At 53.8% G+C, this 13,335-nt stretch overlaps 5 protein-coding genes across 7 annotated transcripts; all 5 read left to right on the top strand.

The window, feature by feature from the left end:
* Window positions 1-912: 912 nt before the first annotated feature.
* ABB37_09237 (putative protein kinase) lies at window positions 913-2,341 on the top strand (the record flags this gene model as incomplete). Its single annotated transcript, XM_015808604.1, has 1 exon — window positions 913-2,341. The coding sequence occupies exon 1, from the start codon at window positions 1,052-1,054 to the stop codon at window positions 2,339-2,341; it is 1,290 nt and encodes a 429-aa protein (XP_015653057.1). The 5' UTR covers window positions 913-1,051.
* A 955-nt stretch (window positions 2,342-3,296) lies between these two features.
* ABB37_09236 (hypothetical protein) lies at window positions 3,297-7,741 on the top strand (the record flags this gene model as incomplete). Its single annotated transcript, XM_015808603.1, has 1 exon — window positions 3,297-7,741. The coding sequence occupies exon 1, from the start codon at window positions 3,320-3,322 to the stop codon at window positions 7,739-7,741; it is 4,422 nt and encodes a 1,473-aa protein (XP_015653056.1). The 5' UTR covers window positions 3,297-3,319.
* Window positions 7,742-8,174: 433 nt separating this feature from the next.
* On the top strand, window positions 8,175-8,596 carry ABB37_09235 (putative dynein-associated protein; the record flags this gene model as incomplete). Of its 2 annotated transcripts, none has more annotated exons than XM_015808602.1 (1): window positions 8,175-8,596. In XM_015808602.1, exon 1 carries the CDS (start codon window positions 8,237-8,239, stop codon window positions 8,594-8,596), a length of 360 nt encoding a protein of 119 aa, XP_015653055.1. In that variant the 5' UTR covers window positions 8,175-8,236. The 2 variants fall into 2 exon arrangements, with proteins under 2 accessions (XP_015653055.1, XP_015653054.1); XM_015808601.1 differs by having other exon boundaries at window positions 8,215-8,596.
* Window positions 8,597-9,067: 471 nt separating this feature from the next.
* On the top strand, window positions 9,068-10,243 carry ABB37_09234 (putative mitochondrial hypothetical protein; the record flags this gene model as incomplete). The annotated part of the gene is made up of 1 exon (XM_015808600.1): window positions 9,068-10,243. Exon 1 carries the CDS (start codon window positions 9,086-9,088, stop codon window positions 10,241-10,243), a length of 1,158 nt encoding a protein of 385 aa, XP_015653053.1. The 5' UTR covers window positions 9,068-9,085.
* A 484-nt stretch (window positions 10,244-10,727) lies between these two features.
* ABB37_09233 (putative mitochondrial methylcrotonoyl-coa carboxylase biotinylated subunitprotein-like protein) lies at window positions 10,728-12,917 on the top strand (the record flags this gene model as incomplete). 2 transcript variants are annotated; one of them, XM_015808599.1, is made up of 1 exon in its annotated part: window positions 10,728-12,917. In XM_015808599.1, the coding sequence occupies exon 1, from the start codon at window positions 10,854-10,856 to the stop codon at window positions 12,915-12,917; it is 2,064 nt and encodes a 687-aa protein (XP_015653052.1). In that variant the 5' UTR covers window positions 10,728-10,853. The 2 variants fall into 2 exon arrangements, with proteins under 2 accessions (XP_015653052.1, XP_015653051.1); XM_015808598.1 differs by having other exon boundaries at window positions 10,737-12,917.
* Between the last annotated feature and the right edge of the window lie 418 nt (window positions 12,918-13,335).

Below are 13,335 nucleotides of genomic sequence, written 5' to 3'. Positions count from 1 at the left end.
TGACGGCCTCCTCCTGTTCGGGTTGGCATGAGTTCCGAGTGGTGAGAAACTCAGTAGCTAAATCTGGGAGTTGTGTTTCAGCGCTGCTGTAATGGTGTCTGGCATTGTTTCTTCTACGAACTACTTCATGGTCGCCCTCGGATGCTCTAAGGATTTGAAACTTCATTTAGCGACCCACTTTGGCGGCAGTTCTTTCGGGGTTGGTATCGGTAGCTCCCATGCAAAGTATACCAACTGCTAAAAAGGTACTCTTTCTGTTTCAGTGGCTCTATTCACCGTTGGACTCCAGCAAGACGCTTTGCTCACAGAGGGTCCCTCTGAAGAACTAACATTAACCAGCAGCTGTGCGCCACCGGAGGAGAGGAAGCGATAGACTTGACAGCAATTTGCAGTCTCGGTACTATTTCTCTTCAGGTTGAATCATATTCCGTCTTAGTCTTGCGATTCCGACGCTCTCCATTTCTATTGGTTGGTACGTCACGTGTCGCAGCAGAAGAACCTACGAATGGTGCCTGAAAGTGTCACCACGCGCTCTTGGATGGGCAAAGAGTGGAGAGTGTTTCACTGTGCCACGCGTAGCTAGCATCCTGGACGCTGAATGTCCATCCTCCAAATGCTCTGTTCCAACGAAATGAGAGTTTTACGTCGAAAGGTGATCTGCTAGGCTGATCAGAAGAGTGCCACCTCGTCTTCAATAGAAACTCAATTCAGATACCGTAACGAAAGAAGAACGTAATACCTGCACCGTCCATTTGCTGCTCCAGTGTTTAACGGTGCTCTTTCTTTTACGTATGAGGCGACGCCAACAGAGATGCGAATCAATCCCCATTTATTCTCTACTCCTCCATACTTCTCTTCCTCCTGTCATTTTTTTTTTCAACCTTCATCTGCCTCTGCAACGCTCCGCTTCCAGTAAGTTGCTAAAAGCAAAAGTCCTTGAGTACCGAAAAAGTGCCGTTATTCCGCTGAACTTTCACCTGTTGCTCGGCTTTATACAAACAAGCATATATATATATATATTTATACACATACTCTCTGCGGCAATAGACAGATGAGCGGATTCTCGTCGATTCTCGGTGCCCCAGGAGCGACGGGAGACTTCAAGTACATGAGGAAGAAGCTGATCGGGACAGGGTCCTACGGTGAGGCATGGTTGGTGGAGCGCGTCAGCGACAAGGCCATATTCGTGGCAAAGTCGATGGACCTCGGCAAGATGTCCACTCGCGATCGCACCTACGCGTACAGTGAGATCAAGTGCCTTGCAAGCTGCCACCACCCAAACATCATCAAGTACATTGAAGACAAGGAGGAAGACGAGCACCTGCTTATTGTAATGGAATTTGCCGATTCCGGTGATCTTGACCGACAGATCAAGGCTCGTGGTTCAGAGTTCAAGTACTTTCAGGAGCACGAGGCGCTCTTTCTCTTTCTGCAGCTTTGCCTCGCCCTAGATCACATACACAGCCACAAGATGTTGCACCGAGACATCAAAGGTGCAAACGTGCTTCTGACCTCTACCGGTCTCATTAAAATTGGTGACTTCGGCTTCAGCCACCAGTACGATGATACAGTTTCGGGTGTGGTCGCAAACACCTTCCTTGGAACTCCTTATTACCTCGCACCAGAGCTGTGGAACAACCAACGCTACAGTAAAAAGGCTGACGTGTGGTCCCTGGGTGTGCTGTTGTACGAGATTATGGCTCTGAAACGTCCGTTCACCTCCACAAACATGAAAGGGCTCATGGCAAAGGTTTTGAGTGGCGACTATGAGCCGCTTCCTGAAGTGTACTCAGCAGACTTTAGGGATGTCGTCCGCAAGATCCTTGTCTGCGACGCTGAGAAGCGTCCCAGCGTCCGTGACATCTTCCGCATTCCCTATGTCCGCGAAGGTCTGAAGGTGTTTATGCACACGGTGAAGAAGAACTCACGCATCGTCGACGAAGTCAAGGAGGCGCTGCTGACACACGTGACGGAGATTCTTTCCAGTGAGGTGGAGGAAGAGCCGAAGAGCACTCCTGTGGGACAGATCAACAAGGATGTCTCTTTTTCCGGTTACCTCAACAAACTCAAGGGCGGCGATAACCACTCGTGGAAGAAGCGCTACCTGCAGGTGCAAAAGGGACACTTTATCATGTCAGACAAGGAGTCGGACACAGAGGGAAAGGCGCTCAGTCTGGAGCACATTCAAAGCGTGTGCCCGGTTCCGGAGAGTACCGCGAAGAAAGAGTACGTGTTTGCGCTTCACACAACGAGTGGAAAGTCGATGTGGTTTGAGGCAGAGTCGCAGGAAAATATGGAAGAGTGGATTCATGCAATTCAGCGTGGTCTTGGCGTTGCGTAACTAAAACGATACACACATGTTTGTGTGTAGCGCAAGAGGCTGCTCGATTCACACAAATACTCTGTCCAAGGACCACTTATCAGTGTTTCTACTCTTCTTCACTACGGCATCTTTCCTTTGCTTCCTTGCTTCCTTCGTCACGAACATGTACTTCACCATTTTTTCCTCACTTCTTATGCGTTTTGTTTTGATCACGCTTCTATGAAATAGCAGTAGTGAGTCTGCTTGTGTCGCTGTTGTTGTTCCTGTCTTTCGTAACGTTTTTTTTGTTTTCTCTGTGTGTTTACTATAACCTTCTTTGGTTTCTAGGAACGAAGCGCGGTCAGCGATCGATATGTACAGGAGAGGAAGAAAAGATTGCTTTCGGCTATAAGGACAAAACAAAATGAGCCGCTCAAAATATCTATTCGTCGAGTTGGTACTGCTCTTTTTTAGTGTTTCTCTCCTTATTTGAGAGCTCTATTATTCCATCGGGTTTTGTAGACACTATAAGTGCGTTGTTTTGTTATACAGGTGATCTTAACAGCCTAAGGTATGTGAAATGGCAGTTTTCTCGATAATGAGTGTTGAGAACGCAACAGCGTCACACACGTTGCCGACAGTGTGAGTGATGATGCTGGATTTGTGTTTATCGCAGCCGCACCACGTCAAACATCATGCTGTCGAAACTACGGGACAGGTGCTGACCTGCAGAACGTTGCGTATGGTTGCGTGGAAGGTACGGAAAGCATGCGAAACGCTTTTTTCTTCTTTCTGTTTTTTTTTGTTGTGTGTGTGTGTGAATGTTGCAGCCCGAAGGAAATGAAAGCGTTTTACGTTTATCGCAGCTGTAGTTTCTCTTTGGAGCCCGTCAAAATCTCTCTCTACGTTGATATTATCTCTCCTTCTTCATTTCTTTTCCTTTTGTTCTCCTCGCATACTGTGTTATACTCCTCTGCCTCTGCTTATTATTTAAGGTGAATCTCATTCACGTCTGTGATGCTTCCGGCGTCGCAATTGTTGGAGTGCGTCTTCGGATGCAACAACCCGCACCTATTCGCAACGTTTGGTGAAAAGACGTTTATTCCAATAGACCATGGAATTGTGGTGGTGGAAGGTGGCAAGCAGCGTCACTGGATGCCGATTCCTGCTGGCAAGTACCTAATCGATCAGGTCGTCGTCAGTACAACTGGTATCCTCTGCATCACCGAGAAGCGACTGCAAGTGACTCTTCATTTCTTCGACGCCACATCACTGCAGCCTCTATGCGCTGTCGAAACAGACCTTCACGTCTGCCTGACGTCGGCGGTGTTCTCAGCAAAGGGTGACGAATTATACGTTCTCTCAACCGTACCAAACTCCGTAGTGAGTGTGTTTCGCTGCAGTGGCAACGATGACGATTACGGCGCAGCCGGCAAGATTGACGTTACTCGCAACACAGCACCCTTATCCGTCATACCTGCCGACACGCCCGAGAATTCCGCCAAGTTTGTGGTGCGGTACAAGGACGAGCTTCTCGGCTTCTCGCAGGTGAATCCCGAGTTCGACTTTGACATTTCTTTCGTGTGTGGAGCAACCACTGATGTCGCGTGTGCATTAGGATCTGACTCGCTTTGCTACGTCACTTCCGAAAGAGTCCTTTGCACCTATCTGTATGACAGCAGAGTTCGACGCGAGATTTGCGTGCTGCCGTGCTCCTCGCAGCCAACGGCTCTGACGGTGAAAGATTCTACGGCTTTTATCGGCACTAGCACAGGTCAGCTGCTCGCGGTGAATCTGAGCAACGGGTCGCTGATGAGCATACCACAGCTACCGCTCGCGTCGCAAGTACTCAAACTGGAAACAACTGTTTTCAGCAAACTGCTTGTTGGTTCCAATGAGGGTTTGTTTTCTATCAAGCTCTCTCCTCCACAAGATAGTGAAGACAGAACGCAGCTGGTGAAAGGATGGCGAACATCGACAGGCCTCAAGTGCTTGGGCACAGTTGATGCATCGCAGGCTGTTTGGGTTTTACGCGATGGCAGCTTCCTTGTACATACAAAAGAGAGTGTCAGCGAGTTTCTCACCGGAACTGTGAAGGCAGTTGCGGTTGACGCGTGTCTCTTGAACTGTGCACGCTTGCTCATTCTGTACAACGATGCTGTTCTGCGCTGTTTCAACATTAAAAATGGCGAGGAGGTGTGGAGTCACGAATGCACGGAGTGCTCGCCGAAGTTCATGGAGACAGATGGTCGCGGCAATGTTGCTTGCTGCGGCGCGGACACAATTCGCTTTTTATTATGTGACGGCGATGCGGTGGTGGACCGCGGAATCGTGCACGCAGCGCTTCTCGCTGCAATGAGTCTTGCGCGTTGGGTTCCCAATGAAGCGTCTGTGTTGGCCGTCTGCGAGAATGGCGACGTTTTCCTTGTTGAGCGACCGACGGACGGAAGCGCTGAAACCTTCCACGCTGCGGAAGCGCTTGTGAAGAACGCATGGCGACTCGAGTTCCCCGTCACTGATGCGCTGGTCTGCCACGTAACACCGGATCTGATCAACATTTTTGCACACTCAGTGGACCACGACTCGAAGGTGTACGCCTTGGATCGCCGGTACGAAGGCGAGACGAAATTCGCACGGCCGCTGTTCCTTCTGGGCGACCACGTCAGCGGCGGCAGTTGTCTGATACGTCTCAGCGAAAGCAGCATTCTTTCGTGTGGGAGAGATGGACACATTGTCGCGCGTGATTTGACGCCGTACCAAACGCAACTCCCACCCGCTCCTCCGTGGCGCGAGAAGCGCAAGCCACTCTGGGTCTGCGCCGCGCGCTCCTCGTTTCTCGGCGGCATCGCGAGCGCTGCGGTATTTGACAATGGAGCAAAGTTGATATGCAGCGGAAACGACACAGTCCTTCACTGCTTCTCGCTTCGCGCAGACAGCACCAGTGGTGGCACGTGGGAAGAACCTGCGTGGAAACGCGGTGAAGTCGCCGGCGCAGCAGCAGACGTGGACAAGGAGGCCTCCAGCACGTTGAGTAGCGTTGCGGCTCCAGAGCGGGAGGCGCTCCACAACGACCTCACGCGCGTGCGCGAGGCCTGGGCGAAGGTGATGCGGGAAAAGGATGGCGATGTACCTCTGGAGGCGCTCGTGACGGGTGAGCAGCGCGCGGCGTTCATGGTGGAGTGTGACAATGCCGTTCACGAGATGCAGGAGCGGCAGTACTACCACTCCCTGTTGAACGACTACCTCCAAGACACAATCAAGCTGCGGTGCTGCGATTCGATGAAGGTGCCTCGCATGAAGGTGGTGAGCATGAACGTCAAGGGTCTCCAGGTGCACAACTTCCACCTCCACCACACCACGTGCAAAGACGCTTCCTTGGCGCGCAAGGCGCTTTTTCTGCGGCAGCTCCAGAAGAAGATTCAAGGCGGCCGGCGAACGTCGATTAACGTGCGGTCGGCTCTGCAAGCCGGGCCCGCAGTGGGCGATAGCGACCGTGCCTCCGCCGAGTACAGCGACGCCATGGTGAACGAGGCGGATGTCTACACGCAGTCACGGATGGCAGTTCAGTCGCTTCTCGTCAGGGGTCGCGAACTCGTAGTGAAGGAGACCTTCAACGCACACTTCCAGGAGTTGCAAGAGGCGAAGAGAAATCTGGTTGCGCAGATTGAGGAGCGGACGCTGCGCTGCGTGACCATAAGCAAGCAGCTCGGAGAACTTCCGGCGCCGCTTTACACGCCACTTATCGATCCGGAGGAAGACCCCGACTCCCTTTTTCGCGTGGACGACACGGAATTGAGCTCGGAGGCGCAGGCACTCATTGTGCCGTCCGAGGGCGTTGCAGTGGTGTCAGCGGTGAACGAGGCGGCGCTGCATTTGTGGATGGATGGCCTTGAGAAGGAAATGGAGCATCTGGAGGTGGATGTGCCGCTCCCCGAGTTTGCGGACGACTCGCGCGAAGCCTTCGTCCCGCCCGAGGAGCGCACAGAGGAGCAACTGCGCGCGCTCGAGGTGTACACAAAGAAACTCAAAGAGGAGCAAGAGCGGGTAAATGCGAGGAAGGACGCACTTCGGAGCGAATTCACGCTGCTGCAGGAGAAGAACCGTGAGGCCGCAGCCACGCTGGATGAACAACTTAAGAGTGTGCGCCAGAGCCGCCTCAACGCGGTAGAGGAGGTTGACGAGGCGGAGCTTCAGCTGGCTCTCCTTTTTGAGCACCGACTGTGCACCTTGGCCTCGCAGAGACAGCACCGCCTCTGCAAACCCAAAGTTGAGATGCTCCGCGACGAGATGGTGGGTGCGCAATCCTGGTTGACACAGCAGAAGCGCGCCTTTGCCGCAGCGCAGTCGCGTCGCAACGACGTTGAGAACCAAATGCATAGCTATGCCGCTTCAACGCACGCGTCGTACCCTTTCAGCGACGGCGCGGCTGGAGAGAAGCTGCACCGCCGCTTTGTTCGTTGGCTGCGCCGCTTCGAAGACGGCAAGGCACCGCTGCCGGATGCAAATGTACTTATGGCAGACTGCAATGCCGAGCACTGGTCCGCGTTCTGTAGGCATTGCGAGGATGTCGCCGGCGTGCAACGTGTGTTGCGAGCCGCCGACGCGGAAGCTGAACGTGTCGCCGAGGAAGTGTCGAAGGCGCAGCAGCATTGCGACTCTATTGCGAAGCGCATAGAGGCGTTAAACAGGGAAATGCACGCCGTGCGTGACCGATGGGTGACTGCGAACCTCGACACACACCTGCTGTGTCACCTGCATCAAGGCCAGATCCAAGACGAAAGAGCCACCACCTGCACCGCGTTTTCGACGTTCAATCTGCGGTGGCGCGACGATGTGACGCAGTACAACGACTTGATCTTGGCCAGCGATGCACAGAGTCGCGCGTTGCTGGAAAGGATTTCGCAGCGTCGCAAGCTCATGAAACGTCTGGCATGGGAGACGGAAAAACTGCAGTACGACGCCGGGACGCGACAGATAGAGTTGCGGCAGCTGCATACGTTGCGTGTTACGCGTCAGATGCAGGAGTACATCAATGGCGACGAAGGCCTCTCAGAAGAGGAGAAAATTGCCAGCATTCAGCGCCACATGCAACTGGTTGAGGCGAACATGGAGCGAAAGATTGACGATCTGAAGGCTGTCGCGAAACGCATGAGGATGCAAATTGCGGAGCGCGCTACGGAGAACGTAATTGTGGGCCGCCAGGTAGGCGAAGTGAGCAGCACCGTGCGCGACAGTGCGGCGGTGTATCAGCTGATCGGCACGCACGCAGATGGCAGCAACACGTACCTTGCGCGCGCCAAAGAGATCTTCGAAACGAGCGAGCTGGAGGAACTGGCGCGTTCACAGCAGGAGGAGCTCGTGCGGCTGAAACGTGAGGTAGATCGGTTGCGCGAACGGACGTTTCCCTCCTTCGCCGTAGTCTCCAAGCACACACGTTAGATTTAAAGTCTCCTCTTTTTTTTCCCTCTCCAGATTTTACAGTACCCATTTTGGGCAAAATTGTATATTCGACAGTACAGCAATGGAAACAGTAAATCTTTTTCCTTTTCGTTTGTTCTTTACGATGTACTCATATTATTCGATGTTTATTTCCGTACTGTACCGCCTTCTTGGCGAATGTGTTATCAAAAGAAAACGATTACCAAATGTATCAAAACAGTCGTGTGTAGCTGTTCTCGCGGGGTGAGATAGTGGCACTTGGTTTGCTCTGTTGCATTGGAACGACTGTCGAGTAGAGACTCGTAACTCAAATGGTGCAAAGCGCGTGGAAAGCATCGTCGTTTCCTCTGCATGATACGGTATTCCCAGCTTAGAAATCCGTGTTTGTCAACGAAACGCCTTAGAGGAAGTTCAAAATCTATCTGCTCTCTTAGCTGTACATTTCCTCTCTTTCTGTTTTCTTTGGCCGCGCAGCTGATCTGAACTCACATCAAAATGGAGACAGGCAACGTCGCGACGACCGAGCGAGACGCCCACCTGCAGAACGTAGAGGACACGTTAAACCGCATAGCACACCACCGAGGTGTGGAAGGGTACTTTGTAATTGAGCCCAATAAAGGGAAGTTGCTGAACTTTGCTGGCTTCAGCGGAAGCACGAGAGAAGTTAACCGCTATGTAGATAAGCTCAGAGGCTTCATAGACCTCGCCGCCTCCACAGTCCGTACAATTGATTGGCGTGATGAAATGACGTTTCTCCGCATCAGCTGTGGTACCGTCGATATTCTTGTTGCTCCTGACGCTAACAAAGAGTACACCATGGTTGTCGTCCAGAGAATTGATGCTGAAGGCCAATAGAGAGTCTTTCTTCTCAACACGCTCAGATAAGAAAGAGCGGAGGCGAGGGCCGTGCCGACGAGCGGATGTAAAATAGAATCCAATCCGGCTGACAGTTTTCCTCTTGCGTGGAAAGCAATGTACTATCCGAAGCTGTTGAGCTCCCCCTAATAAAGAAGAGGAGCGAAAAAGTGATTCAGAAACAGAGTGTTTGGCCCTTAGTTGAGTGCTCCAAGGAGGCAATGGTTGTCGCAGTTGACGTCATGTTGAAGTAGCTGTGTTTGCTTGCTGCTGACTTGTGTCGGAGAAAGAAAACACAAAATGCTGTCTCCGACACATGGCTGAGTGAAATACTCTTTCTTCCTTCCTGAAACTTGACACGGCATTGCAGAAACTTACTTCTTTGAGTGAGATTGCTTTCCCGCCCCCTGCTATTCTTCGACCTCTCCCAAACTCACAATTCTTTCTTCTTAACGTTTTGCGGGTTTTCTAGCTCTCCCAGTCGGTCCAATGTACGCGGTGAAGCCGTGGGGCCATGTGATCCTCGTGGGGAGCTGCATCGGTACTTACGCGATGGGGATCGGCATGCGATGGCGAGAGTCGAACGTGACCGTGGTGGAGCAGAAAGCGAACCCGTCGTACGAGGCGAATGGGATGCGCCGCTGCGTTATGACCGCTCAAACCATCAAGCTCTTGACAGACCTTGGGTGCACCGAAAGGAGAATTCACTCTGTCCTCCGCCCTGCTCGTGGGTGGCGCTTCCTCGCACCCGACCTCCAAGTTCTCCGCGAGGGAGTTACCTTTCCCGGATGCGCGCCAGGTGAAACCGCCTACCACTGCGCGGAGGGTTCCCTGCTGCGCACCCTCCGCTGCGAATTTCTCCGCTTTGGTGGCACGGTTGAATGGGGCACTCGGGCGTACGACGCCTTCGAGAACAATGACGGCAGCGATACGTGGGGCCTGCGCAAGGACTACGGTTTGGGCGCCAACGCCGAGGCTATTTTAACCATGGCAAAGTCCACCCCGCTCTCGGAAATGCTGATCGCCCCGGACCCAAGCAGGATCGCAGTCCTGTTTGACGTGGAGAAGGGTGTGCGCAAGATGCCCGTCGCGGAGGTGAATGCACTTTTTGGCCAGAACTGCGATGTTGCCATTGTGGTTGGCAACGGTGTCGCGATGCACTGCTGGAGGTGCGGTGCGGCGGAGTGCGCGTGGCGGCTGGTTTGCAACGCTTCCAAGCAGGTGTGCGTGGAGGACCGCCTGGACGGAGTCCACGACTTGCTCAAAGAGGTTGTTTTGAGCTCCGAGAAACGGGAAAGTGCGGTTTGCGCACTTCCTGGCACCACGCCTGCCATCAAAGACAACGCCACCCATTTCCGTGTGGGTCTTCTTGGCGACGGACTTCTGCCCGTGGACCCATTTGAATGGCGTGGCGACAACGCGCGCTGCATGGTGGAGGAAGCCTCCACCGTGTGCCGCCTCTTCTATGGCAAAAAGTACCACCGAGGCGATGTTCCGTCGTTGCTGCGTGGGGCGGAGCAGGACTCGATTTCCAAGCGCGCCAATCTGTTGCAGCGTGATTTGCACGACGCGGAGCACTTTCTGGCAGTTCATCCCCAGCTGGAAAGCGAGCCTTCTGCACCGGAAGCACGCTGCGTCGGCGTGTGAATCGTGCTCAAGGTGTGATTATGACGGTGCATCACGTTGAGTTCTCTGTTGTCGTGCAGTTTCTCGCCAATTGTATTACTTTTGAGAGGGGATCCTTGTTCCGAAGCAGCTGCTTTGCTATGGTCACTCACCGAGTCTGCGAAATTGTGGCAGCTCCGCATACACGCACCCTGGAAAAGAAAAAGGAAATGAACACTTGCCACTTTGTTATCCTTGACTTCTCACAGTTAAGCGGGACAAGATGAAACACCGAGCTCCCACTGGGGTGCTATTGCTGTTGAGGGATGCCGCTTTCTCTTGCACGCCTTCTCCTTTTTTTTTGTTACCTCGATTGTATCGCCCGTGTCATTGCAGGGGAAGAAACTTGTCAAACTCAGTCTCTTGTGAAGAATCGTCTTTGTTTCTCTTTTCATTTTCGTGATGGGCGCCTTCTCCCGGTTCTTGCCTTTTTCCACCCACTCCCTGTTCTTCGCCTTCTTTTCCAGACGTTGCAGTTCGCGTACGAAAACGTAGCTTTTACATCTTTGCAGTCATCGCCAACTCTTCTTATCTTCTTTTGCTCTGCTTCTTCCTGTGGTTGGTCATTTGTTGTTTCGCATCCGTCGGAAAAATGCTGCGCCGCACGATCTTCGCCGCGCAGCGGAAGATTGAGAAGCTTATGGTAGCGAATCGCGGCGAGATCGCCTGCCGCGTATTTCGCACGTGTCGCCAAATGCACATCCGCACGGTAGCGTTGTTCTGCGAGGCGGAGCACAACGCCAAGCACGTCGTCGAGGCCGACGAAGCCGTCTGCATCGGTCCTCCACCAGCGATTAACTCGTACCTGCGCGGTGACCGCGTCATCGAGGTAGCGAAGAAGTTGAACGTGGACGCCATTCACCCCGGCTACGGCTTTCTGTCGGAGAACGCGGAGTTTGCAGAGGCTGTCGCGAAGTCTGGCATCGAGTTCATCGGACCTCCGGCGTCCGCCATTACAGCCATGGGATCCAAGAGCGAGAGCAAGCGCATCATGGAGGCCGCTGGAGTGCCGGTGGTGCCGGGGTACTACGGCACCAACCAGGATCCACATTTTCTGTCCCAGGAGGCGAGCAAGGTCGGGTACCCCGTGCTCATCAAGGCTGTCTCGGGCGGTGGTGGCAAGGGAATGAAGATTGTGGAGCGCGCGGAGGACTTTGCCTTCATGTTAGAGAGCGCCAAGCGCGAGGCGACGAACTTTTTCAAGGACGATCGCGTCCTCCTGGAACGTTACGTGAAGCGTCCGCGCCACATTGAGTGTCAGATTTTCTGCGACAAGGAGGGAAGGGGCGTGTTCTTCTTTGAGCGCGACTGCAGCGTGCAGCGCCGGTACCAGAAGGTGCTTGAGGAGGCGCCGGCGCCGTACCTGTCCGCTGAGACCCGCCAGCGCATTGGCGAGGTAGCGCTGCAGGCCGCGAAAGCCGTGGACTACGTCGGCGCTGGCACGGTCGAGTTCATATTAGACACGACCACAGGAGACTTCTACTTCATGGAGATGAACACGCGACTCCAGGTGGAGCATCCCGTGACGGAGGAAGTGTGCCGCGTCAAGGGAAATCCGCTGGACCTGGTGAAGCTGCAGATCAAGACGGCGATGGGGAGGCCCTTAACGTTCTCCCAAGAAGACATCACTTTGGAAGGCTCCTGCATCGAGGCACGCGTGTATGCCGAGTCGCCCGAAAAGGGCTTCCTGCCCGAAAGCGGCCCGCTCACATTCATCGGCGAGCCTTTCCAAGGTCTGCGCGGGTCGACGCGCACTCGGCTGGACACCGGCTTCCGCCAAGGCGATGAGGTGCTGATTCACTACGACCCCATGCTGGCGAAGTTGATCGTTTGGGGCCGCGATCGCCAGGAGGCGCTCAAGGGACTACAGGAGGCCCTCGACGAGTACAGGGTCGCCGGCATCAACACGAATATCGAATTCCTCAAGCGCTGTTGCGAGACGCCGGAGTTCGCCAAGGGCGGTGTGACCACAAACTTCATCAGTGAGCACGAGAAGGAGCTGCTCACGGCGCCGGCGGTGACGCCCGACGTGGCGGCCATGGCGGCCACCGCGTGCCTCCTCCACCGGTGCGACAACTGGCGCGGGGCGTTCCGACTGAACGGCGACACGACGGCCACCGTGCATTTCTCCGTTGGTGAAAAAATCGTGGAGGTGCTGTTGCACACGGAGAGAGCGAACTACCACAAGATCTACTACAACGTCGACGGTCAAACAGGCTCCTTCTCTGTTGGCTCTGGTCCAGCTACCGCGAAGCACCGCGACGTGAAGGGCCTCGTGAACGACTTCACATTTCTGTTCGAGGACGGCATCCGCCACACCGTTCTGGCTGTTGTGACGGAGCGCGATGTCACCGTCATCGGCAGCTTCGGTTTGCACAAAATTCGATTTCCTCCTCTGGCAGACGGCTTTGGCGACGCCTCGGCGGCGGGAAATGCCTCCGCGAAGATGATCAGCCCCATGCCCGGTAAGGTGACGAAGTTCGCCGTGGGAAACGGCGACATGGTTGAGAAGGGCCAAGTCATTATGATCTTGGAAGCCATGAAGATGGAGCACCCTATCAAGGCCTTGAAGGGCGGGAGGGTGTCGTTCTTTGTGAACGAAGGAGAGATGGTAGGCGGAGACCACCCGTTGGCTTCCGTCTCGGAGGCCTCGTAAGTATAGACAGTGTTTTTCTTTTCTCAGTTTCATTCACCTCTTGCAAGAGTTCTATTATTATTGTAAAATTGCGTGTCGGTCAGCTTCGCCACCTATCCGCCTAGGTTGTCCGTAGGGTTTGTCAGGCGAGTGCAGAAACTAACTGGGCTCACCACCTTTGCAGCTTTGAACTCTATTGCCTTGAATGTATAGTGTGGCTTTTTATATATATAGCGAATACATCTTATCAGTAAAAGAATCACATTTTCTAGTATCCGACTGTGTGTGTGGAGGCGAAATGCGTCGGCGTTGTATGTGCGTCAAATGAACGTTGATTTCTGTTGCTGTCTGCCTTTTTCATGTTTCACAGCGTTTGCATCGCTCATCTATCAGAGTGAATTGAGGTGGTGGTGGTGGTGGTGGTGAGGGTTAGTAGTCC

Source organism: Leptomonas pyrrhocoris (assembly GCF_001293395.1).
Source record: "Leptomonas pyrrhocoris isolate H10 chromosome Unknown, whole genome shotgun sequence".
Lineage (NCBI taxonomy): Eukaryota > Euglenozoa > Kinetoplastea > Trypanosomatida > Trypanosomatidae > Leptomonas > Leptomonas pyrrhocoris.
The sequence above is the reverse complement of the archived record's forward strand: the minus strand, read 5'-3'. Positions and strand labels throughout refer to the sequence as shown.